The sequence below is a fragment of the Triticum urartu genome, chromosome 7A, assembly GCF_056163025.1.
Source record: "Triticum urartu cultivar PI428250 chromosome 7A, HENAU_Tu73, whole genome shotgun sequence".
Classification (NCBI taxonomy): Eukaryota; Viridiplantae; Streptophyta; class Magnoliopsida; order Poales; family Poaceae; genus Triticum; species Triticum urartu.
The window spans coordinates 621,493,863-621,521,265 of record NC_141879.1 but is presented as its reverse complement, the minus strand read 5'-3'; the positions used below and the strand labels follow the sequence as shown (position 1 = coordinate 621,521,265).

General features: G+C 44.0%; 1 protein-coding gene across 1 annotated transcript; it reads left to right on the top strand.

The window, feature by feature from the left end:
* Nucleotides 1-22,881: 22,881 nt before the first annotated feature.
* LOC125524117 (cleavage stimulating factor 64-like) lies at nt 22,882-27,017 on the top strand. Its single transcript, XM_048689188.2, has one exon. It carries the CDS (start codon nt 23,165-23,167, stop codon nt 23,843-23,845), a length of 681 nt encoding a protein of 226 aa, XP_048545145.1. The 5' UTR covers nt 22,882-23,164; the 3' UTR covers nt 23,846-27,017.
* Nucleotides 27,018-27,403: the final 386 nt, after the last annotated feature.

The following is a 27,403-nucleotide window of genomic DNA, read 5'->3' as shown; positions in this document are numbered from 1 at the left end:
ATGAGTTGTCATTTGATTAACGGGATCACATCATTAGGAGAATGATGTGATTGACTTGACCCATTCCGTTAGCATAGCACTTGATCGTTTAGTTTGTTGCTATTGCTTTCTTCATGACTTATACATGTTCCTATGACTATGAGATTATGCAACTCCCGTTTACCGGAGGAACACTTTGTGTGCTACCAAACGTCACGACGTAACTGGGTGATTATAAAGGTGCTCGACAGGTGTCTCCGAAGTTACTTGTTGGGTTGGCGTATTTTGAGATTAGGATTTGTCACTCCAATTGCCGGAGAGGTATCTCTGGGCCCTCTCGGTAATGCACATCACTTAAGCCTTGCAAGCATTGCAACTAATGAGTTAGTTGCAGGATGATGTATTACGGAACGAGTAAAGAGACTTGCCGGTAACGAGATTGAACTTGGTATTGAGATACCGACGATCGAATCTCGGGCAAGTAACATACCGATGACAAAGGGAACAACGTATGTTGTTATGCGGTCTGACCGATAAAGATCTTTGTAGAATATGTGGGAGCCAATATGAGCATCCAGGTTCCGCTATTGGTTATTGACCGGAGACGTGTCTCGGTCATGTCTACATTGTTCTCGAACCCGTAGGGTCCGCACGCTTAAGGTTTCGATGACAGTTATATTATGAGTTTATGAGTTTTGATGTACCGAAGGAGTTGGGAGTCCCGGATGAGATCGGGGACATGACGAGGAGTCTCAGATCGATATATTGAACGACTATATTCGGACATCGGAAAGGTTTCGAGTGATTCGGGTATTTTTTGGAGTACCGGAGAGTTACGGGAATTCGCCGTGGAGTATATGGGCCTTATTGGGCCATACGGGAATAGAGGAGAGAGGCCAAAAGGAAGGAGGCGCCCCCCCCCCTCTGGTTCGAATTGGACAAGGAGTGCAACCCACTTTTCCTTGTTCCTCTCCCCCTCTTTCCTTCTCTCCTACTCCAACAAGGGAAGGAGGAGTCCAACTCCCGGTGGGAGTATGACTCCCCCCTTGGCGCGCCCTCCTCCTAGGCCGCCCGCCTCCCTCCCTTGCTCCTTTATATACGGGGGCAAGGGGCACCCCATAGACACAACAATTGATCATTGATCTCTTAGCCGTGTGCGGTGCCCCCCTCCACCATAATCCTCGATAATATTGTAGCTGTGCTTAGGCGAAGCCCTGCTATGGTAGAACATCAAGATTGTCACCATGCCGTCGTGCTGACGGAACTCTTCCCCGACATTCTACTGGATTGGACTCCGGGGATCGTCATCGAGCTGAACGTGTGCTAGAACTCGGAGGTGCCGTAGTTTCGGTGCTTGATCGGTCGGGCTGTGAAGACGTACGACTACATCAACCGCGTTGTTATAACGCTTCCGCTTCCGGTCTACGAGGGTACGTAGACAACACTCTCCTCTCTCGTTGCTATGCATCACCATGATCTTGCGTGTGCGTAGGAAATTTTTTGAAATTACTACGTTCCCCAACAGTGGCATCCGAGCCAGGTTTTATGCGTTGATGTTATATGCATGAGTAGAACACAAGTGAGTTGTGGGCGATATAAGTCATACTGCTTACCAGCATGTCATACTTTGGTTCGGCGGTATTGTTGGATGAAGCGGCCCGGACCGACATTACGCGTACTCTTACGCGAGACTGGTTCTACCGACGTGCTTTGCACATAGGTGGCTGGCGGGTGTCAGTTTCTCCAACTTTAGTTGAACCGAGTGTGGCTATGCCCGGTCCTTGCGAAGGTTAAAACAGCACCAACTTGACAAACTATCGTTGTGGTTTTGATGCGTAGGTAAGAACGGTTCTTGCTAAGCCCGTAGCAGCCACGTAAAATTTGCAACAACAAAGTAGAGGACGTCTAACTTGTTTTTGCAGGGCATGTTGTGATGTGATATGGTCAAGACATGATGCTAAATTTTATTGTATGAGATGATCATGTTTTGTAACCAAGTTATCGGCAACTGGCAGGAGCCACATGGTTGTTGCTTTATTGTATGCAATGCAATCGCCCTGTAATGCTTTACTTTATCACTAAGCGGTAGCGATAGTCGTGGAAGCATAAGATTGGCGAGACGGCAACGATGCTACGATGGAGATCAAGGTGTCGCGCCGGTGACGATGGTGATCATGAAGGTGCTTCGGAGATGGAGATCACAAGCACAAGATGATGATGGCCATATCATATCACTTATATTGATTGCATGTGATGTTTATCTTTTATGCATCTTATCTTGCTTTGATTGACGGTAGCATTATAAGATGATCTCTCACTAAATTTCAAGATAAAAGTGTTCTCACTGAGTATGCACCGTTGCCAAAGTTCGTCGTGCCCAGACACCACGTGATGATCGGGTGTGATAAGCTCTACATCCATCTACAGCGGGTGCAAGACAGTTTTTGCACACGCAGAATACTCTGGTTAAACTTGACGAGCCTAGCATATGCAGATATGGCCTCGGAACACTGAGACCGAAAGGTCGAGCGTGAATCATATAGTAGATATAATCAACATATTGATGTTCACCATTGAAAGCTACTCAATTTCACGTGATGATCGGTTATGGTTTAGTTGATTTGGATCACGTGATCACTTAGAAGATTAGAGGGATGTATTTCTAAGTGGGAGTTCTTAAGTAATATGATTAATTGAACTTTAATTTATCATGAACTTAGTCCTGATAGTATTAGCATATCTATGTTGTAGATCAATAGCTCGCGTTTAGCTCCCCTATTTTATTTTTGATATGTTCCTAGAGAAAATTAAGTTGAAAGATGTTAGTAGCAATGATGCGGATTGGATCCGTGATCTAAGGATTATCCTCATTCCTGCACAAAAGAATTATGTCCTTAATGCACCGCTAGGTAACAGACCTATTGCAGGAGCAGATGCAGACGTTATGAATGTTTGGCTAACTCAATATGATGACTACTTGATAGTTTAGTGCACCATGCTTAAACGGCTTAGAATCGGGACTTCAAAAACGTTTTGAACATCATGGATCATATGGATGTTCCAGGAGTTGAAGTTAATATTTCAAGCAAATACCCAAGTTGAGAGATATGAAGTCTCCAACAAGTTCTATAGATAAAAGATGGAGGAGAATAGCTCAAGCAGTGAGCATGTGTTCAGATTTTCTGGGTACTACAATCCCTTGAATCAAGTGGGAGTTAATCTTCCAGATAAAATAGTGATTTACAGAATTCTCTAGTCACCATTACCAAGTTAGTAGAACTTCGTGATGAACTATAGTATGCAAGGGATGATGAAAACGATTCCCGAGCTTTTCATGATGATGAAATCGATGAAGGTAGAAATCAATAAAGAGCATCAAGTGTTGATGATTAACAAGACCACTAGTTTCAAGAAAAGGGCAAAGGGAAAGAAAGGGAACTTCAAGAAGAACGTCAAGCAAGTTGCTGCTCAAGTGAACAAGCCCAAGTCTGGTCCTAAGCCTGAGACTAAGTGCTTCTACTGCAAAGGGACTGGTCACTGGAAGCGGAACTGCCCCAAGTATTTGGCGGATAAGAAGGATGGCAAAGTGAACAAAGGTATATTTGATATACAGATTATTGATGTGTATTTTACTAGTGTTCGTAGCAACCCCTCGGTATTTGATACTGGTTCATTTGCTAAGAGTAGTAACTCGAAACGGGAGTTGCAAAATGAACAGAGACTAGTTAAGGGTGAAGTGACGATGTGTGTTGGAAGTGGTTCCAAGATTGATATGATCATCATCGCACTCCCTATACTTTCGGGATTAGTGTTGAACCTAAATAAGTGTTATTTGGTTTTTGCGTTGAGCATGAATATGATTTGATCATGTTTATTGCAATACGGTTATTCATTTAAGTAAGAGGATAAATTGTTGTTCTGTTTACATGAATAAAACCTTCTATGGTCATACACCCAATGAAAATGGTTTGTTGGATCTCGATTGTGGTGATACACATTCTCATAATATTGAAGCCAAAAGATGCAAAGTTAATAATGATAGTGCAACTTATTTGTGGCACTGCCGTTTAGGTCATATTGGTGTAAAGCGCATGGAGAAAATCCATGCTGATGGGCTTTCGGAATCACTTGATTATGAATCATTTTGATGCTTGTGAACCATGCCTCATGGGCAAGATGACTAAGACTCCGTTCTCCGGAACAATGGAGCGAGCAACTGACATATTGGAAATAATACATACTGATGTATGCAGTCCGATGAGTGTTGAGGCTCGCGGTGGGTATCGTTATTTTCTGACCTTCACAGATGATTTGAGCAGATATGGGTATATCTACTTGATGAAACATAAGTCTGAAACAATTGAAAAGTTCAAAGAATTTCAGAGTGAAGTGGAGAATCATCGTAACAAAAATAAAAGTTTCTACAATATGATCGCAGAAGTAAAATATTTCAGTTACGAGTTTGGCCTTCAGTTAAAACAATGTGAAATAGTTTCACTACTCACGCCACCTGGAACACCACAGTGTAATGGTGTGTCCGAACGTCGTAACCATACTTTATTAGATATGGTGCGATCTATGATGTCTCTTACCGATTTACCACTATCGTTTTGGGGTTATGCATTAGAGAAAGCTACATTAATGTTAAATAGGGCACCATCTAAATCCGTTGAGACGACACCGTATGAACTATGGTTTGGAAAGAAACCTAAGCTGTCATTTCTTAAAGTTTGAGGTTGCAATGCTTATGTGAAAAAGTTTCAACCTGATAAGCTCAAACCCAAATCGGAGAAGTGCATCTTCATAGGATACCCAAAAGAAAAATGTTGGGTACACCTTCTATCACATATCCGAAGGCAAGATATTCATTGCTAAGAATGGATCCTTTCTAGAGAAGGAGTTTCTCTCGAAATAATTGAGTGGGAGAAAAGTAGTTCATCACAGAAATCTTTTCCTGTGACTACTACATCAATTAGTGAGGAAGCTAATGATGATGATCATGTAACTTCAGATCAAGTTACTACCGAACCTCGTAGGTAAACCAGAGTGAGATCCGCACCAGAGTGGTACGGTAATCCTGTTCTGGAGGTCATGTTACTTGACCATGATGAGCCTATGAACTATGAGGAAGCGATGATGAGCCCAGATTTCGCGAAATGGCTTGAGGCCATGAAATCTGAGATGAGATCCATGTATGAGAACAAAGTATGGACTTTGATTGACTTGCCCATTGATCGGCGAGCCATTGAGATTAAATGGATCTTCAAGAGGAAGACGGACGCTGATAGTAGTGCTACCATATACAAAGCTAGAATTGTCGCAAAAAGGTTTTCGACAAGTTCAAGGTGTTGACTACGATGAGAGTTTCTCACTCGTATCTATGCTTAAGTCTGTCCGAATCATGTTAGCAATTGCCGCATTTTATGAAATCTAGCAAATGGATAAACAAAACTACATTCCTTAATGGATTTATTAAAGAAGAGTTGTATATGATGCAACCAGAAGGTTTTGTTAATCCTAAAGGTGCTAACAAAATATGCAAGCTCCAGCGATCCATCTATGGACTGGTGCAAGCATCTCGGAGTTAGAATATACGCTTTGATAAGTTGATCAAAGCATATAGTTTTATACAGACTTGCGATGAAGCCTGTATTTACAAGAAAGTGAGTGGGAGCATTACAGCATTTCTGATAAGTATATGTGAATGACATATTGTTGATCGGAGATAATGTAAAATTATTCTATAAAGCATAAAGGAATGTTTGAAAGGAGTTTTTCAAAGAAAGACCTCGGTGAAGCTGCTTACATATTGAGCATCAAGATCTATAGAGATAGATCAAGACGCTTGATAAGTTTTTCAATGAGTACATCCCTTGACAAGATTTTGAAGTAGTTCAAAATGGAACAGTCAAAAAGGAGTTCTTGCCTGTGTTACAAGGTGTGAAGTTGAGTAAGACTCAAAACCCGACCACGACAGGAGATAGAGAGAGAATGAAAGTCATTCCCTATACCTCAGTCATAGGTTCTATAAAGTATGCCATGCTGTGTACCAGACCTATTGTATACCCTGCCCTGAGTTTGGCAAGGGAGTACAATAGTGATCTAGGAGTAGATCACTGGACATTGGTCAAAATTATCCTTAGTGGAATAAGGATATGTTTCTCGATTATGGAGGTGACAAAAGGTTCGTCGTAAAGGGTTACGTCGATGCAAGTTTTGACACTGATCCAGATGACTCTAAGTCTCAGTCTGGATACATATTGAAAGTGGGAGCAATTAGCTAGAGTAGCTCCATGCAGAGCATTGTTGACATAGAAATTTGCAAAAATACGTACGGATCTGAATGTGGCAGACCCGTTGACTAAACTTCTCTCACAAGCAAAACATGATCACACCTTAGTACCCTTTGGGTGTTAATCACATAGCGATATGAACTAGATTATTGACTCTAGTAAACCCTTTGGGTGTTGGTCACATGTCGATGTGAACTATGGGTGTTAATCACATGGTGATGTGAACTATTGGTATTAAATCACATGGCGATGTGAACTAGATTATTGACTCTAGTGCAAGTGGGTGACTGAAGGAAATATGCCCTAGAGGCAATAATAAAGTTATTATTTATTTCCTTATATCATGATAAATCTTTATTATTCATGCTAGAATTGTATTAACCGGAAACATAATACATATGTGAATACATAGACAAACAAAGTATCACTAGTATGCCTCTACTTGACTAGCTCATTGATCAAATATGGTTATGTTTCCTAACCATAGACATGAGTTATCATTTGATTAACGAGATCACATCATTAGGAGAATGATGTGATTGACTTGACCCATTCTGTTAGCATAGCACTTGATCGTTTAGTTTGTTATTATTGCTTTCTTCATGACTTATACATGTTCCTATGACTATGAGATTATGCGACTCCCGTTTACCGGAGGAACACTTTGTGTGCTATCAAACGTCACAAGTAACTGGGTGATTATAAAGGTGCTCTACAGGTGTCTCCGAAGGTACTTGTTGGGTTGGCGTATTTTGAGATTAGGATTTGTCACTCCGATTGCCGGAGAGGTATCTCTGGGCCCTCTCGGTAATGCACATCACTTAAGCCTTGCAAGCATTGCAACTAATGAGTTAGTTGCAGGATGATGTATTACGGAACGAGTAAAGAGACTTGCCGGTAAGGAGATTGAACTAGGTATTGAGATACCGACGATCGAATCTCGGGCAAGTAACATACCGATGACAAAGGGAACAACGTATGTTGTTATGCGGTCTGACCGATAAAGATCTTCGTAGAATATGTGGGAGCCAATATGAGCATCCAGGTTCCGCTATTGGTTATTGATCGGAGACGTGTCTCGGTCATGTCTACATTGTTCTCGAACCCGTAGGGTCCGCACGCTTAAGGTTTCGATGACAGTTATATTATGAGTTTATGAGTTTTGATGTACCGAAGGAGTTCGGAGTCCCGGATGAGATCGGGGACATGACGAGGAGTCTCGAAATGGTTGAGGCGTAAAGATCGATATATTGGACGACTATATTCGAACATCAGAAAGGTTCCGAGTGATTCGGGTATTTTTCGGAGTACCGGAGCATTACGGGAATTCGCCGGGGAGTATATGGGCCTTATTGGGCCATACGAGAATAGAGGAGAGAGGCCAAAAAGAAGGAGGCGTGCGCCTCCCCCCCCCCTCTGGTCCGAATTGGACAAGGGGTGCAGCCCACTTTTCCTTGTTCCTCTCCCCCTCTTTCCTTCTCTCCTACTCCAACAAGGAAAGGAGGAGTCCTACTCACTCCCCCCTTGGCGCGCCCTCCTCCTAGGCCGGCCGCCTCCCTCCCTTGCTCCTTTATATACGGGGACAGGGGCACCCCATAGACACAACAATTGATCATTGATCTCTTAGCCGTGTGCGGTGCCCCCCTCCACTATAATCCTCGATAATATTGTAGCGGTGCTTAGGCGAAGCCCTGCGACGGTAGAACATCAAGATCGTCACCACGCCGTCGTGCTGACGGAACTCTTCCCCGACATTCTGCTGGATCGGAGTCCGGGGATCGTTATCGAGCTGAACGTGTGCTAGAACTCGGAGGTGTCGTAGTTTCGGTGCTTGATCGGTCGGGCCGTGAAGACGTACAACTACATCAATCGGGTTGTTATAACGCTTCCGCTTCCGGTCTACGAGGGTACGTAGACAACACTCTCCCCTCTCGTTGCTATGCATCACCATGATCTTGCGTGTGCGTAGGAATTTTTTTGAAATTACTACGTTTCCCAACAGCTCCGTGGTGACCTCAACCGTCTAGGGTGCTCAAACACCCAAGAGTAACAAGATCCGCTAGGGATGAGTGGGGGAATCGAAAATCCCTTGGTGGAAGTGTAGATCGGGGCCTTCTCAACCACTCCCGAGCAAATCAACAAGTTTGATTGGCTAGAGAGATAGATCGGGCGAAAATGGAGCTTGGAGCATTAATGGAGCTTGAGAGGGAAGAGGTAAGTCAACGGGGAAGAAGGGGACCCCCTTTTATAGTGGGGGCAACAATCCAACCGTTGCCCACCAACCAGCCCTGCAGAGGGCGGTAGTACCGCTAGGGGGGCGGTACTACCATTGAGCCAGCGGTACTGCCGCTCCAGCTAACGGTACTGCCGCGCAGAGGAGTGCAGCAGGGACCTAGACCCAGAGCGGTACTACCACGGAGGTAAGGGCGGTACTACCACTGCGAAACGGTACTACTGCCTCTACTGCCGTAACTAGTGCCGCAAAACCCGACACGAGAAAAGGAGCCCTGGAGTCGAGGCGGTAGGAGCCAGACAGACCAGCGGTAGTACTGCTGCGGAGTCACGGCGATACTACCGCCGCGGAGCAGTACTGCCGCTTGTGACCCCTCAGCGGTACTACCGCTGTGGAGCGGTACTGCCGCTTGTGACCCCTCAGCGGTACTACCGCTGGATTGCACGGTACTACCGCTGGGACCCAGACAAGACACAAGAAAGAGGGGATCTCTCCAACGAAGTGGAAGAGCTCTGAGGGTGAGAAGCGGATGTGTACGTGTTGATTCCACCCAAGCAATACCCTAGTGGACCCCCTCTTAATAGTATAGTGCCCTCTACGCAACTAGTCGACCGAAAGAGAAACGAAAAAGCTACACCGTCTTGAATGACACTGCGAGGGGAAGAAATCGTCTCGTGCCAAGGATGAATCTCTGAAATACTCAAAGCACACGATTAGTCTGTAAACATGTTGTCATCAATCACCAAAACCACATTAAGAAATATATGCCTCAACACATGGTCGCTCTGTGACAAGTTCAGGGATGTATCACATAATTTAATTCTACTTGTGAACTTTTGTGGAGATATACTATATTTGTGATTAGTGTGACAACGTGCACCTGACAGGATGACGACATCCATCATCAAGACTGACATCGGCAAACTTCTTTATGATGGAGCTAATCGGTCTAAACGGCGAGGGCTGGCCATCGTCGGCACGCGACTGATTTGCCACCAGTCCGTCCCTTCTCCCGAGAAGAACATCGTAGAAAGGCCCTCCGCTCTGAACAAATCAGTACATACTTACCCAATACTTTGTACGACAAGCTACATGTGTCTGGGAAAATGGAGTACAAGATGTAAGATGCTCACGAAGAAAGAATAGAGCATAGCCAACTTCAATGTCAGCACATGACAGCCTTTACACGCGTTTTCGGCGTTGCACACACAGCAGCTGTACTAATCAAGCGTTAGGTTCTTCGAGTTCAGTTTTTGTGGTCGCTGTGTTAAGAGCTGCTGGTGGCCATCACACGTCTACCCGCCCTCAAACTTGAGGAAGCTTCTGGAGCACTGAACAACATATTTCGGTGAATCTTGCGCGTAGGCATGCTTAGCACATCGACGAGAGAGCCCAAGGACGCATAATGTTGCGAGCTACCTCAAGCAATAATGACCCCTCCCAGTGTCTACTATTCCCCGCGAAGCAGTTTTAACATGGTCCCTCTCACCCTCTCTTTTCACATGAGAGATAAGAGTATAAAATAGATCTTAGCCGTTGATCTCATCAATGAATGGCTTGATTGACTCTTACCTTCTTACCTCACATGTAAAAAAAGAAGGTAAGAGGGACCATCTTAAAATTTGCCATTCCCCGCGTCCTTTATACGTATATTTTTAGTTTTCCTTTCATCTCTTCATTGTTTGTGGGCTGACACCTGTTTGCTTAACCAAAACTCCGAAAGTATGGTATTGCCAATGTGTAGGCGAATGATTTTGATGCAGCTTGATGGTCTCTTCGGATGTAGATGGATCAGTATATATATTGCACGCATGGTTAAAGTTGTTGGGCTCTTCACTTGTATTTACATAGTATATTTAACTTTCTGCATACAAATCGTGCACGGAAGATTTTCCTTTACTTCACCGGTAACTTTTTTCCATTTCTGAGGTCCAGAGGGGAAGATGAAGTACAGCCTAGTTCAGAGAGTCACGATTGAATCCAGGTTAATTCAACGTGTTCCTGTTGTATGAGCAATTGGTATAGTGGTACCCACAACGGTGCCCAAAACAAAGCTGCCTCGGAATCATTACAAATCTGACGTCGGATTTATAAGATTTTTGAGCGAATGTCTTAGCCACCGTTAGATCTTTGCACCAATCCTGAAGCTGATTGTCCTTGACACGTCAGTACAGCAAACCATCCGCCCCCTATCACCCTCGCGTAAATGAGGCACATCAGCGGCGAACCTTATTTGTTTTAGAGAGAGAAAGTGAAGCCCGTCGTCCCCATTTCGTCGCCACCGCCTCCCTGGTCCTCCTCCCACACCTCCGTCGCCTTCCAATTCCGGACCCATCTGCGCCATTTCTCCTTCCCTTTCCTTCAACCAAATCAAACTATAGGGACAGTTAAGACCAACCACATAATGTAACAAAAATTAAAAGGGTAAAATCAATCAACCTGGCCAAAAAATTATTGATTGTTCATCATCTCTCGGTATGAAATGCGAAGAATCATATGACCAACATTTAGTTGAAGCTTTCTGTCTTTGGATCGTTATTGATTCTTCTGCTTCTTCTTTGAGCTTCTAAGATCTTAATATAATAAACATACAACAACACATATTTGCAACACCATCTAGCAGTTGATGAATTAATACCCAGTGCTCTACTAGCTAGCACCAACGCACATGTGCCTTGGATTGAACCCCCACTTCTGTTGTACTATTAACCAATTGGTTGGTTCTCCCTAGCTACCCATGCATATTTTATCTAGCAGTTGACAGTGGTGGAGCTAGACAAAAAACATTGGAAGGGCCAAACGCAAGATGAAGAGTTGGGGGGCCAAATGCTATTTTTTCCTAATCTAAGCCTTTCAAATAAAAAATCTTCAGGAATATCTACAAGGCTGGGGGGCCATAACCCCCTGCTCACCACATAGCTCCACCGCTGGCAGTTGATGAACTATGCTCATCGTTTCTCAACTAGAATTGGAAACCCTGCACTAAGGGTCTCACTGGCAGGTCCTGTGAACAGGTTGATGCCTCCCACCTTCACCATGAGCTGATCGTAAATATTTCATTGTGCGATAATTGGCAAAGAAAATTTTGAAACATTTGCATGAAGTTTCAGAACTGCCAAGAATTGTTTCTACTATGAGTTGGGCAACTCTAACCGATCACCTAAAACTCAAGAGAGTAAATGGCGGAGCAAAGTTTGTGGAGTAAAAATTTATGGTGGCCGTTCCTAGCCAATCCCCTAAAAGTTAGTGGAGTAAAAATAAAATTTTCTCGATTTTGTGTCATAGCCGCACCAACTTCAAACACTACACAATACATATCTTAAAACACATTCAAATCAAAACTCGGCCACTTCCTCCTCGGTCTCCATGTTTTGGGTGGCCGAATGATCCCAATACGAGTCGTAATTGAGCTTATCAAGGCCAATTGTGGCCAAGGACTCCAACGATGCGAGGAATTTGGCAGTGTTCATCTCCGCACTGCAATATCAAAGTAACAATCATTTACCGATCACCAGCAATCACTATCGGATACCGACACAATGCGAGGTTTTTATTTTTACCTTGTTGGAATTTCATCGAGCACTTGGCGGCCATGATTCTTGTTGCCAGCTGCGGCCGCAGCTCGTGTCGTTGCAGTCGCTGTAGGGGCCGCCAGAGGTGCACCACCAGGTGTCGGCTTAGGACGAGGTGTCGCTTTGGCCTTCTTTATCTTCTTCTTTGCGGCCGCCTCCGTGAGCGCCGCCGCCGTCGGCTTTCGAGCCCGTTTGCCTCAGCTAGGTGCGGCGGGAGGGCGGTGGTGGCCACCCCGGACACCATTGGAGCGGTTGGAGAAGGAGCTTGGACGCGTGGGTGGGTCTTCTTCATACCCCAAGCTCTTCTTCTTCGGCGATGGCAGCGCGTGGGTGGTTACTGGTGGCGAAAAGCCAGCGCCGATGGCCGGCAAGGTGAGGGAAGGGGCCAATCTATCCATTTTGACCGGCCCAGCGGTCATCGGTGGCGGCGGCGGGGCGTGGCGGCTGAGTCGTCGGGAGACAGTGCAGCGCGGGAGAGAGGCACCGGTTTTACTCGGCCGCGGCAGGATGGAGTAAATTTAGGAGAATTTTAGAGGAAATAGAGAGGGGGAGCAAAAGTTTTACTTTGTTTAATTTTTTAAGGGACCGGCTAGGTGCGCCGTAAAGGAGTAAAACATAAATTTTACTCCCTTATGGCCTTTTAGGGATCGGTTAGAGTTTCCCTTAAGCATGACCGCTCTATGACAAGTTCAGGGATGTAGCGGAGAATTTAATTCTAATTGTGAACTTTCATGAAGATAGACTATTTTTGTGATTAGTGTGAAAACCTGCACCTGATAGGGTGACGACGTCCATCATCAAAACTGACATCAACAAATTCTTTATGATGGAGCTGATCAATCTAAACGGCGAGGGCAAGCCATCGTCAGCTCGCGACTGATTTGCCATCAGTCCGTCCCTTCTCCCCCTAGAAGAACATCACAGAAAGGCCCTTCACTCTGAAAAAATAAGTACATACTTACCCAATACTTTGTATGACAAGCTGCAAGTATCTTGCAAAATGTAGTACAAGATGTAAGATACACACAAAGAGTGCACCACACCCAGCTGCAAGCGCTACAATGTCAGCACATGACAGCCTTTACATGCGTTTTCGGCGCAGCATACACAACAGCAGTACCAATATCCCATTAGCTTATTTGTGTTCGGTTTTTGTGGTCACTATGTTAAGGGCTATAGGTGGCCATCACACGTCTACCCGCCCTCAAACTTCAGAAAGATTCTGAAGCACCGAAAATCGGATTCCCGTAAAACCAGAGAACAATCATGCTTAGCACATCGATGAGAGAACCCAATGACACTGAATTTTGCAAGCTACCTCAAGCAATGATGATCTCTTTCCCGGTGTCTACCATTCCCTTGTGTCCTTGAAACATATATTTTCAATTTTCCTTTGATCTCTTCATTACTTGTGGTCCAACACATGTTTGCTTAACCAATACTCCAAAAAGTATGGTGTTGCCAACGTGTAGGCGAATGATTTTTATGCAGCATGATGGTCTATTTGGGTGTATATGCATCATTATAGAAATTGCACTTGCACGTACAGTTAATGTTGTTGGGCTCTTCACTTGTATTTACACATCATATGGGGAACTTTGTGCATACAAAATCATGCACGGAAGATTTTCCTTCACTTGGGTTCATGCTGTATGAGCAGTTGTTGGTATAGTGGTGCCCACAGCATTAGCCAAAAAAACTGTCTTTTCTGTGGCCTAATTTATTAATTAGGCCCTTGATAGGCAGAGAGTAAATAGAAAAAAATTACAAAATCACTATAAATCTGACGTGAGATTTATAGGATTTTTGAGCGAACGTCTCAGCCGCCATCAGATCTTTGCACCAATTCTGAAGCTGGTTGTCCTTGACACATCAGTAGCAGCAACCATCCGGTCCCCTATCTCCCAGGCGTGAGCGAGGAACATCAATGGTGAACCTTAGCTATTTCAGACAGAGTAAGTGAAACCCATCGTCCCCTTTTCGTCTCCGCCGCCTCCTTGGTCCTCCTCCCACACCCTCCGCCGCCTTCCAACTCCAGCAAGACGCCAGTTCAAACCAAATTAACCTGTGGGGACAGTTAAGACCAACCACATAATCTCTACTCCTATAAAAAGTTGAGTTGGTGATGATTGTGTGTCTGTCATCCTTCGTTTATAACCTTTTGATTTACATCCAACACATCTGAGACAAACTAGGTCAATTTTGCAAAAAGACTACTGCACTCCACTCCTCATTTGTAGATAACCATTTGCCTCTCATGTTCAATCGTCACTCCCTCTCACCTCATATAGCCATCTCAGGAAAAATAAGAAGGGTCTGGAGAGGTCGCTGCTCTCGGCGCCGCCTGCCCCCCAACGCCTCTCATGCCTTCTCTCAGGCCGCATTGCCGACCACCACCACCACCCCCTCCTCCTCGCCATCTCCTCCGCCACCTTCCAAGTCATCCTGAGTTACATTCGCGGTGGTCTAGAAAAAATAATCAAATCGATAATCAAAAAATAATTCCTAAAGATCATTTTATGCAAAGTACAATAAGTATTATTTCTTCATGAAGTTTTGGATGCAGATTGAACACTTGAACGCTTTTGTTTGTAAAAGATATTTTTTTAATCTATTTTGCCTACATTTACTCTTCACCCAGATGCTTGTGAGATCTAGAGAAGAATAAATATCCGAAGAAACATATCGATATTCGTTACACATGAGATGACCCCCACATACTTTGTCAAATAAACAACTCTCGGATCAATGCATTTCATCGTTCTGTGCAACACACGGGAATCTTACTAGTGTGAAAAAATTGGAAGGAGTCTAATCAATTAACCTGGCCGTTAATTTATTGATTGTTCTCATCTCTCACTGAATCCAAGATCATAATTAGGTCATTATGAAACGCGGAGAATTATATGACCATCATTTAGTTGCAGCTTTTCGTCTCTGGATAGTTATTGATTCTTCTGCTTCTTCTTCGTGCTTCTTACATCTTAATATTATAAACATACAACAACAACACATATTCGGGACATCATCTACTAGCAGTTGATGAATTAACACCCAGTGTTCTACTGGGTAGCACCAACGCACAGGTGCCTCGGATTGAATCCCCACTTCTACTGTACTATTAACCAGTTGGTTGGTTCTCCCTAGCTACATGTGCATGTTTTGTCTAGCAGCTGATGAACTCTGCTCCTCGTTGCTCAACTGGAATTGGCAACCTTGCACTGAGGGTCTCGCTGGCGGATTCTGTGAACAGGTTGATGCCTCCCACCTTCACCATGAACTGATCTTAAATGTTTCATTGTATGATAATTGGGAGAGAAATTTTTGCAACATTTGCATCTGAGGAATGAAGTTTCAGAGCTGCCAAGAATTGTTTCTACTATGAGTTAAGCATGGCCGCTCTGTGACAAGTTCAGGGATGTAGCAGAGAATTTAATTCAAATTGTGAACTTTCGTGGAGATAGACTAATTTTGTGACTAGTATGACAACCTGCACCTGACAGGATGACGATGTCCATCATCAAGACTGACATCGAAAAACTTCGTTTTGATGGAGCTGATCAATCTAAACGGCGAGGGCAGGCCATCGTCGGCTCGCGGCTGATTTCCACCGGTCTGTCGCTTCTCCCTAGAAGAACATCATAGAAAGGCCCTCCACTCTTAACAGATCAGTACATACTTACCCAATACTTGGTATGACAAGCTACATTTATCTGGCAAAATGGAGTACAAGATGTAAGATGTTCACCAAGAGTACACCATAGCGAGGTGCAAGGGTTGCAATGTCAGCACATGACACCCTTTACATCGTTTTCGGCGTAGCTCACACCCAATGAGTACCAATCTTCATTTAGCTTCTTCGTGTTTAGTTTTTGTAGACCTTGAGTTAAGAGCTGGTGGTGGCAATCACACGTTTACCCGCCCTCAAACTTCAGAAAGATTTTGAAGCACCGAAAACCGGATTTCCGCAAATCCAGAGTACAGTCATGCTTAGCACATCAATGAGAGAAGCCAATGACACGGAATGTTGCAAGCTAGCTCAAGCCATGATGACCCCTTTCCCGATGTCTACTATTCCCCGGCATCCTTCATACATATTTTTCAGTTTTCCTTTCATCTCTTTATTATGTGTGGACTGACACCTGTTTGCTTAATCCAAACTCCAAAAAGTACGGTATTGTCAATGTGTGCGAATGATTTTATGCAGTTTGATGGTCTGTTCCGCTGTAGATGGTCCAATATTTATATTGCATGTATGGTAAGAGTTATTGGGCTCTTCACTTGTCTTTACATCGTTATTGAACTTCCTGCTTATAAATCGTGCACGAAAGATTTTCCTTTACTTGTGTTCCTGTTGTAGGAGCGGTTGGTATAGTGGTGTCCACAACAGTAACAAAAAATCAAGCTGCTCCTTTGTGTGCCCAATTTATTACGCGAGCTTTGCTACATCTACGTAAAATCTCTTACGAATCTTACGTACGAGCTCTGGTTGACTAAGCTCGCTGTAGGGAATGCAGCCGCGAGACGGAGTTCCGTCGAGCAGTGACCGGTAGGATGGGCGGTTTCTCCAAGGTTATGCACCGATTTGTGTAAGTTTGCATCATTTTAGGACGGTTTCACACTTTTCTTTCTTCTTCTCTTTAATCTTTGTTATGTGTTTTCGTTTATGATTTTCATTGTTTTTTGGTTTTTTCCTATACTTCTTCCTTTTCATTTTTCTTTGTTTCAAATACGTCTCAACTTTCTTTAATACATGTCATACTTTTTTTGAATATACGCTGATTTTTTTAAATGCATGATGAACATATTTTTCAAATACATCTTTGAATATATATTTTTAAAATACATGTTAAAAAATATACAATACATGTTTAAAAAAATATAATACATATTGAATATTTTTTAATACATGTGAAAGATTATTCAGATACACCTTGGACATTTTTAAATACCTGATGATTTCTTTCTAATACGCTTTGAACATTTTCTGAATACACGTTGTATATTTTTCATGTAAACTCGATCGGTTCTTTGATACACGTTGAACATTTTGCAATACATGATGAAGATTTCTTGCGAATGTCATGATTATAATTTTTTTAATCTGTAAATATTTTGAAATGTCACAACCATTTTTAGTTGTGTGAACATTATTTTAAACTTACAAGAACAAAAAAGTTCAATGCATGAATATATTTTTTGAAACGCTTGAACATTTTTGTGAATAGCATGGTTTTTTTCAAATGTAGGAATATTGTTTTAAATCATAAGAACAAAAGGCTTACAATTTCCAAATATTTTTACAATATCTGGTGAATATTTATTTATAACTAAAAAAGTGAATTAAAAATATATAGCTACACTTTAGAGTATTTTCGAAAATATAAACATAAGTCTTTTTAGGGGTATATAAACATAAGTTTTTTAGGGGTATATAAACATAAGTAAGAAAATGAAAATTCCTCTCGTGAACAGGCCGACTACTCGCTGCCCTTGAGGCGAGCGGTTAGATGGCAGGGATCTTCGCTGCCTTTGAGGCAAGCGGTCCTGTTTTGTTTGTTCCGCATGGTTTTATTTGGTTCTTTTTTTTCTTGGTTTTATTATTACTAGCAAAAGGGCCCGTGCGTTGCAACGGGAGAAAAATAATAATCATATCACCGAGATACATTATCACTCTCAATTTTTTCCTGAAACCCTGTACATTTTTTTGAACTCATGCACATATGTGAAATTGTGAACATTTTTTAAATTCATGAACACTTTTACAAATTTTCGAACATTTTCTAAAATCAAGAATAGTTTTTGAATTCATGAACATTTTATACTATTTGCAAACATTTTTTAAAACATGAATTTTTTTGTTTGTTATTGTTTCAAGAGTATTACTACTCAGATTTCAACCATATATGCCACTCAAAATTCCCCTCTCCCAAAAATTTAATGGCTATTTAGTTGACCATTTGCTGTCTGTCAAGAGACATCAGGGACATTGCCATCGGGTGTTCATGGCCCCCGAGAACTTTTTTGTTAAACAATTTTCATGGAGGTGGCACATTATCTGGAATCTTCCTAGCTCCACTCTGCTTGTTGGTCATGCCTTGTCATTATTTTTGGCATGATTATGAGGTAAAAGCCTTAATTAATTTTAAACTGAAAGTGCAAAAAAATGTATTAATTTTATCTCCCAAAACAAATGAAAACTAACTTTCTGAACACCAACTCAAGGTGATTATTTACTGCTGCAGTTAACTGTTACAGTATATGCTTGATTTAAATTGACCCTTAACCAATCTAAACAGGGAGTACATACTGTAGTAGGATCATTGGTACCCTGTTAGCGTTGCTGCTGTGGGATTTTTTTCACGCTTGGTGGTTCACTGGTTTCTGAACACCAACAAAGATAGCTTCAAGGAAAGAAACATCATCCTTAACTCGGTAGTTGCATCTGTCTAATGCGCCGGTGAGTTATCAATCCAACTCTGACCTTCAACATCTCATGGCGCCAATCCAAATATACCCATGGCACCCAAGGTGGCGGCAATTTTTGTATATATGTCCATATTAGTCGTCATCTTCACACTGGCAGGTAAGAGGTAAACTCATCCTCTATCATGGGCTCATGGCCGCAATCACAAGCCCTGCCCTCGAGGCGTCCTGATGGGTCCTTGTGCCCTCGGCATGGACAAGTACTCGCAGCTCACGGAGAAGCAGCGAAACGCCACGAGGCTTTAAAGGGAGCTCGAGCGTTACCTATGTGCATAGCCCGTGCTCGTCGCCACTGACAACGACGACCAAGGCCGACATACAGGACGCCATGGACAGGGTGGTCGTTCTCGACGCCGCGCACCCACTCCTCTGCTCCCTAAGGTCGTCGAGCTTGTGCTCTGGGCCGTGCTCCTCGACGTTGTTGTGCAAGTGCAACAGGGCCGTTGCCTTGACGTATCTACACATGGAGTCGGCGGCTTCTCCAGCGGTTAGCAACGACGCGGCATACCTCGTAGAAGGCGCGTGGCGGTAGACATGGATGGAAGGGCGAAGCGGCGCGCCACGGCAGCAGCGTGAGCAAGGAGGAGGAGGTCAAGCAGAGCCAGGAGAAGGAAGTACGATGTGGAGATGACGTAGGCGAGGGTGACGGGGTCTCCACGAGCGCAGGGAGGTGCTGCTAGGGGGAGGAGGTGCGCGGGGCTGGGTAGGGAGAGTGGCGACTGGGCAACCCCCGTCGTGCAGCAGGGAGTAGATGAACCCGGACACCAGGACACAAACTTGAATCAGGCGATCAGAGCCGCCGCCGGACCAGCAACAGGTAGCCGCGATCCTTACTCTCCCTTCTTTTCTTTGCATCTCACCTCATCTCTTCTTCAAAGGAGACCGAGTGGCCATGGCCATGGAGGGCCGACGGGCCCTTGCTCCGCGTACTCGCTCCTCCTTCTCGGGTTCTAGCGGCGGCGGCGGCGACATCGACAGGCCCTTGCTCCGCGTACTTGCTCCTCCTTCTCGGGTTCTGGCGTCAGCGGCGGTGACATCGACGGGCCCTTGCTTCGTGTACTCGCTCCTCCTTCTCGGGTTCTAGCGTCGGCGGCGGCGACATCGACGGGCCCTTGCTCTGCGTACTCGCTCCTCCTTCTTGGGCCGATTTGGTTCTTGACCCTCGTGGTTCTCAGGATAAATTGGATGGGTGCAGCAGCAGCAGTGTTTGCATCGGCTTCTATCTCTTTTTCTGAAGAAAGAGGAATTCTTTTAGGGGTATATCAGAAAAAAGGATCAGTTTCTGCGAACACGAACGTAGACAGGTGGGACTGATGAGCCAGGCTATGGGCCGGACTGGCCCATCCAGCCGAGCGAGACTGCTCCTAACTCCAGGCTTCCTGCTGGGGAACGGAGGCTAGTCACGTACGGAAAATAGAGAAACGAAAAGTTTCCACTTATGAAACATTATCCAGATCGATTAAAATAGGGATTGCGGGTTCAATAAAGAAAAAACACACAGACCTTTTTGTAAAAGCGGCGCGACGGTGAACCCGACAAACTCAATCAGTGCTTTATTATTACTAGCACAAAGGCCCGTGTGTACAAAGTTTAGTCATTTTCTAGTGCTTCGACATTTTGTAAAAGCAAGAAAGGCCATATGTTACAACGAATACAAAATAAATAAGCGTGTGTTTGGAAACCTGAAAAATAATTTACCAATCAAACAACTTCGACCGTGAATTCCAGTTGTCATAAGAAGTTATCATTAGGTGCACACAAGCTAAGATTTGGGGGCCTTGTTTTAGTGAACAAAATTCTTACACATACCTAGCGACACATCGATCTTGTCACTTCTCCCGTTCGTCAATGGTGGTCATGTATTCCACCTAATCACGGTAAACACTTCTCCCGTTCGTCGATGATGGTCATGTATTCCACCTAATCATGGTAAACATGATCAATTCCAAGGTTACGAGGTTGGCCATTACACTATAGCATGCCGCGTGCCCCTTTTTTCACTGACTTGTAATTCTGTGGATGACATGTCCCATTAATGTATGCATGAGTATAATTAGAATGTAATATTGTAAGATACACAGTTTTACTACTGTTTACTTATGTATTAATTAAATAAAGGGTGTGTCTAGGGCACATCTAGATGTGCTCTAGTTATTGCACAGCTAAGTGAGTGAATCAAACATAAAGAGAAAAAGAAAAAAGAAAAAATATCCATGCGAATCTCGATGTAAGATCAATGACATAGAACTTAGATGTGCGATACTTATGGCACATCTAGATGTGCTTTAGCAAAACTGTTAAATAAATGCATACCATCTTCTTTCATGCTAGAAAAAAAAAATACTAACTTGGGATTGTTGAAGCTCTCCTCTCAATACATGCGATGCAACAAATACTGTAGAAAAGAAAAATAGCACAAAGGAGTCATGAAAAATATAATCACTTTTGCCAGTCCACATATCAAAGGAATCAACATCGTTATATTCTGATAGACAATTTAAAGTTGGGGAATATTCTTCTACTCAAACAAAAATAGTATGCAAATTCACTAAATATACGTAGTGTAATTGTGTTTCAACTAATGTGCAGATCGAAAATATAATCAATGCTTCGAGAAGTCTACACAATGATCATAACCTATTGTTCAATTATGCATAGGAAGGATAAGTAAAGTGCTCATCATCAGGAGACAAGACAGTTCAGGCGACAACCTGTGTGGTCTGCATCATCCGCCGTGTGCAACGGAGCCGGCGTCGCGTGCATCGGTAGCTCTGGTCCTCACGAGTGCCTGTTCCTCGTCAATCTGTCCGCAAGGAAGCCGATACAAAAGCTTAGGTAGCTAGCTCGCGTAGCTAGCTTTGTACACAAGTGTTACCTTCAAATCATGGTCTGGATGAAGCTATCTCGGCCTTGTGTTCGGATTAAGCGCCTGTCCATCCTAGTTGAGTGCCCAGAAGTCCATAACTCCAACCGCAGCACAGCCGCGCGTCCAATCTCTTCAGACTGGTACGTACCTCTTGGATGGTTTCCCTTCCTTTCCCGGTGTCCGCGTGCCTCCAGGAGTTTTCTCCTTGTCCCCATGGGATGGGCCTCCATGCACCTGCTCCATCGGCTGCTCCGTCGTCCACGTGGGATCGGCCTCAGCGCGCCTCCTGGACCGGCTGTTCCGCTCTACCCATGGGATCTCCCTCCGCACTCCTCCTCGACAGGCCGCTTCACGTGTTGCTTCTCCTCCAGCCGCTCCGTCGTCCATGTGGAATCGGCCGGCCGTTTCCTCTACGGTATCGACCGCCTCCCTCTTATCTGATATTTATCGTAGGGGTTAGGGTATAACCAGTTTGAAATCTTATCGTAGGAACTGTCTAGATGGAGGTACGTATGTGAGTCAAACATGAAAGAGAAAACCAAAGTAAACGAATTGTTTTTGACAGACAGACGGGATTAGTACCACCTTGGATTTTAAAAAAACATGAACGTGTTGAAAAAAAACTAAAAGCGTAAAGTCACGGGAAAAAAGCGTATTGTGACGGTGAACCCACGGAGTCAATCTGTGCTTTATTATTAGGGAAAGATTAGGGAGAATTATTATTTTCATATTAGTTTTCTTTTTTTCTTTCGGTTTTCTATGTTTCTTTCTCTGGTTTTGTAAGGTTTTCTTTTATTTATTTCCCTTCTTTTCACGAACACATGTCTATATTTTTCATATGCATTGTACATTTTTCGTATACAGCAGGAATATTTTTTTGTCATAATTTCATATTTTTAAAACATGATTACAAATTCTTTTTTTGCAAAATATATGTTTTCATGTATACTTTTTTCATACACATTGTACATTTTATGTATACATCTAAGAATTTTCTTATATATGTTTAAATTTTCAAATACATGTCGAAACATTTCTCTGTATGATATGAAACGTTCTTTAAACTATGCGGATATTTGCTTACATAGGATAAATATTTTTTTTCAACATGTCACAAACATTATGTTTAAAATGCGTGAACATTTTCTAAATGTAACATACATGGTTTTCGAGCGGTACAATTTTTTAATTACACGGATATTTATTTACACCACTAAAAAACGAACATTTTGTTTAGATTGCATAGCTTTTTCCAAATGTCATGTGCACATTTTTTGAAAAGTTGGTATGTTTTTTTGAATGGTAGGAACATTTTTCTAAAAATAGAGCGAACATTTCTTTCACACTGCATTTACATTTTTAAATGCACGATGAACACTTTGTTACAAAAAATTACTAATTTGTTATAACATGTGTATTTTGTACTGTCCCAAATATAAAAAGAAAAAGAAAAAAAAACGTGTGCGATCAGCATCAGCATGCCATCAACATAGTCGCTACCGACGACAAAGCCGTGCCCGAATACAACTGCCAGGGAAGAATGTTCTCGAAGACACGAGCCGCCTGGAAGAAGTCCTCAATTCCAACAGGAACACGTCTTACCGCCAATGTGCCGGTCTCTGTCCCCGACCGTAGGTCGGCGCGGGAGCCGCTTCTATAAACCTAAGTTTCTACGAGCACTAATCTTCAATCAAGCCATCTAAACCAAGAGCAATCCGGCCGCGCAACCAGCACCATGGACGACATCACCGCCACGTCGTGCCGCTGCAGCAGCGTGGTGTTCGTGGGCAACATCCCGTACCAGGCGAGCGGGGAGGAGCTCCTGGACGCGTGCGAGGAGATCGGCCCCGTGGTTTCCCTCCGCGTGGCCACCGACAAGGGCACCGGCAGGCCCCGCGGCTTCGCCTTCTGCGAGTACCTCGACGACGAGACGGCCCGCAGCGCCTGCCGCAACCTGCACGGCCACCCGCTCCACGGTCGCGCGCTCCGCGTCGGCATCGCCGCACCGGAGCAGCAGCAAGGGTGCCGACGCGTCGGCGGCGACGACCCGAGCCTGCCCGTGGGCGTGGAGGGCGCCACGCACGCCGCGTCGCAGGTGTCCGGGACGCCCAGCGCCGCCGTGACGAGGTACCTGGCGGGGCTGAGCCGGCGCCAGCTGCGTGAGTTCCTCGACGCCGTGGCGATGGAGCCCGCGGAGTCCGTGGAGCGGGCGAAGCGGGAGTTCAGAGGGCTCGCGACGTTAATCGAGCAGGCGGGGATACTGCTCGACATGGCGGCCGCAAGCGACGCCGGTGCGGCTGGTAAGCGCCCTGGCGGTCTGCCGGAGTCGGGGCGGGGTGCACCGCCGAAGGTGAGAAAGTTGGACGATGGCACGTCAGTTGCTTGGACCGTTGCAGGCGTTGTTGCATGCCGCTGATGGGTCAACTGTTTTATTTGTTTTCTAGGTAGGAGTAACTTCTAATTTTTCATCAAGTAGTATATACAGAAATTTAGAACTCAACAACTAGGTCAACATAAGTACATAACTATGAAAATAAACATAACTCTAAGTACATAACTATGAAAATAAACATAACTCTAGCGAATAACAAAAGCATTATAGTATAACTAACGACTCACTAGTATGCCGAGTGCTCATACTTTTGTCCAGTGTTATGTCAAAACACTTGACAAAGACACCGCCCCCACCCCCACAAGCCCTACCCCTAAGGCCTTGTTCGGTTAAACCTATCCTGGAGGGGATTGAAGAGGTTTGAAGGGAATTGGATGGGATTTTGACTTGTATGGGATTTAATCCACCCCAATCCACTTCAATCCCCTTCAGTTTTGTTGCGACCGAACAAGTCCTAAACGGAGTGCAAGAAAAAAAAACACTCTACAAACGGTTGGTACTTGACAAAACCTTGAAAACACGGGCAAAGAATTGGTCGCTCGGCAAAATCAGTGATATGTGCCCTTCCTCGACGCAACTGACAGAAGAGTGACAACGTGGTCTCATTTTCGGAATGCCTGTCAGACCGCCAAAGGTGAGATTGTTGGAGGATGGCATGTCAGTTCCTTGGACAGTTCCAGGCGTTGTAGTGTGCCGCTGATGTTTGTTTTTAGGTAACTTTTAGTTTATTTTTTATTTTTCAAGTATACTATAAACAGAAATTTCGAAGTCAACTAAAAGATCAACATAACTATGAAAAGAAACATAACTATGGGAATAAGTATCATCAGATTGCCCACAAACATCTGAATCGGATGGTTTGAACAAATTATGTCATCCAATGGTGGTCATCAAAATTGTTACATTGGTCTAGATGTACGAAATTCCACTAAATGGAACCAAGCATAGGGGAGGGGACGGCTACCACGTCAGACTCCGGCACCATCAGCCCACCAAAATACCCCACCTGGAGCCCCTTTTCCGCACTTCGTCCTCTTCATGTACTCTTTATATGCACCCACGGACACCGCCATTGCCGTTGAACCACCTCGGGCACCGTCTAGGCCTTGTCGAACTTCCACCACTCTAGCCAGACGCTTGCCTCTCAGTCCCAGTGTGGCTGATCATCCGATAAGACCAGCTAAGCATCATTGGCTTGGTCAGCCTTTACCCGACCAACTACCTAATACTACGCAGGCTCATCAAACAACGCTTTTGAGCTTTCTTCAGGATTTGGTCGCCCGAAATTGACTTCGCTTCGCCAAAAGGCCTCATCTCCAAAGCCCGGCTCGCGAGGCGTCCCTCTCGTTGTAGGGCGGAGCCCCTCGCCTCGCTCTTATGACATGCTATGTTTCCCTTCTTCCATTCTCAAGTCAAGGGTGAGTCCCATGCGCCAGATTGTGGATCGCGGGCTATGGGTTGATTGCTTTCTGTATGAGCCTCTTGTGATTGGGCTCTCGTACGTGGGCGGATTACCCGATGTGTACTCACCTTCCAACAAAGTATTGGTTATGTTCCTTATTCCTCGTCTAGTAGAAACAAATCGAGCTCTATTTGATCTCCCAGAAGCGGAAGATGAATTAGTTGCAGGCTATAATGTAGAATATGCGCCCTGTAGCAGTTCTTGAACAGCTGGAGGTGTCTGCTCTGCAGGATCAGCATCCAGAGTAATTGCTTGCAGATCATGCCACCTTGGCATGCGCCACCGTTCCATCCCGGATCCCAGGGCGCCTAGGTACCATCCACCCCTACCACCACTATCCATGGTAGACTCTGAAGGAAACACGATGGTTGTGTACTCGGCGAAGGAGGAAGAATTGTTGTGTGATGCTTGGTTGGCCAAAAGTGTGGAGTTTCAAGGCATGAAAATGCATCACTCTTAAAGCTCGTAAATTTTGCTTCTAGTTGCTCTACATGTTGGTACTTTCATTGATTTTTTCAGTGTTACAACTTGTTGATTGCGTCATTGTCTAAACCGGAAGCACGTGTGTGTTGTACCAAACAACATAGAGCAAGCCCTTAACAATGATGCATTGTTGGATGAAACTCAATAGGCATAGCAACTGGATCAACTAGTGCCTATGAAGAAGTTCATCAAACTCGAGGATAGGAAGCTTGACATGAAGGTTGCTTTTGGGATCAATGAATTTTAGAAACATGTTGAACATCTTCCGAGGAGTGCTTCTTGATTTAAATGTATAGTTGTATTGCTATCGATCCAAATACATATGTCAAAGTGACTAGATGTTGACATTTGGTTTAGTTTCATTCCATTGTTTTAGGCAAAGGGGCCAACATTTGGTGCCTGCGGTTAGATGGCCTTTGTCTTCACTACCGGAATCAGCCAATTGTCGAGTGCTCATACCTTTGTTGATTGTTTTATCTTGAACACTCGACAAAGACCCCGTAAACAATGTGCAACAAAAAACACTCGACAAACGGTTGACACTTGGCAAAGCCATGCCTTTATTGGGTCTTGGATAGAAAAAATTGGGAAAAGAATCGGGCGCCCGACAAGATCAGTGATATGTGCCCCTCATTGCCACGGATGACGGAGGAGTGGTAGCGTCCTCAATTGCCGAGTGCATGTGTGATGGCACTTGGCAAAGGATGGGTTCTTTAGCTAGTATTGTCCATGTTTGGCACGTCCTCGATATACAAAAAACAATTTTCATTTTCATTCTTTTTTTCCTTCCCTTTCTTTCCTTTCTTCCATTTCCTCTCTTCTCTTTCTTTTCTTTGTTTTTCTTCTCTTTGCCCCTCTCATTGTAGCCCACACCCAATATTTTTATACTTTTCCCCTCACCCTCTATTTCCTGCCAGTTTCTCCCTCTCAATGTTTTACCTCCAACTCTCTCCAACCCTTCTCTATCCGTCCACATCATCATATAAAAGGCCCTTGCCTGTATGTTGTGTTGCCTCAATGTGATAGTGTTTTCTCCCGCCCTGTCCTCCGGACATGCATGTTAATCCTTTTATTAGAGTTTTCACTCCTTTGATGTCTTATTAGATTATAAAAATATATGTCCGGCTAAATTAGGTTTATATTAGAGGGACGGGGTTCTGCAGTTTCACTCGATGAATTACTGCTGAAAGATAGCAAGCTTTCGAGTGCGGTAAGATTTTACACAAATTCGGGCACACTAAGAGGAACCGGAGGGGAATACGAGTATTGAACGAAATATGCCCTAGAGGCAATAATGAAGTTGTTATTTATATTTCCTTATATCATGATAAATGTTTATTATTCATGCTAGAATTGTATTAACCGGAAACTTAGTACATGTGTGAATACATAGACAAACAGAGTGTCACTAGTTTGCCTCTACTTGACTAGCTCGTTGAATCAATGATGGTTATGTTTCCTGACCATAGACATGAGTTGTCATTTGATTAACGGGATCACATCATTAGAGAATGATGTGATTGACTTGACCCATTCGTTAGCTTAGCACGATGATCGTTTAGTTTGTTGCTATTGCTTTCTCCATAACTATACATGTTCCTATGACTATGAGATCATGCAACTCCTGAATACCGAAG

Coding starts and splice junctions, on each gene's coding strand:
- LOC125524117 (XM_048689188.2), top strand. CDS start 23,165: ATGGACGACATCACCGCCACGTCGTGCCGCTGCAGCAGCGTGGTGTTC.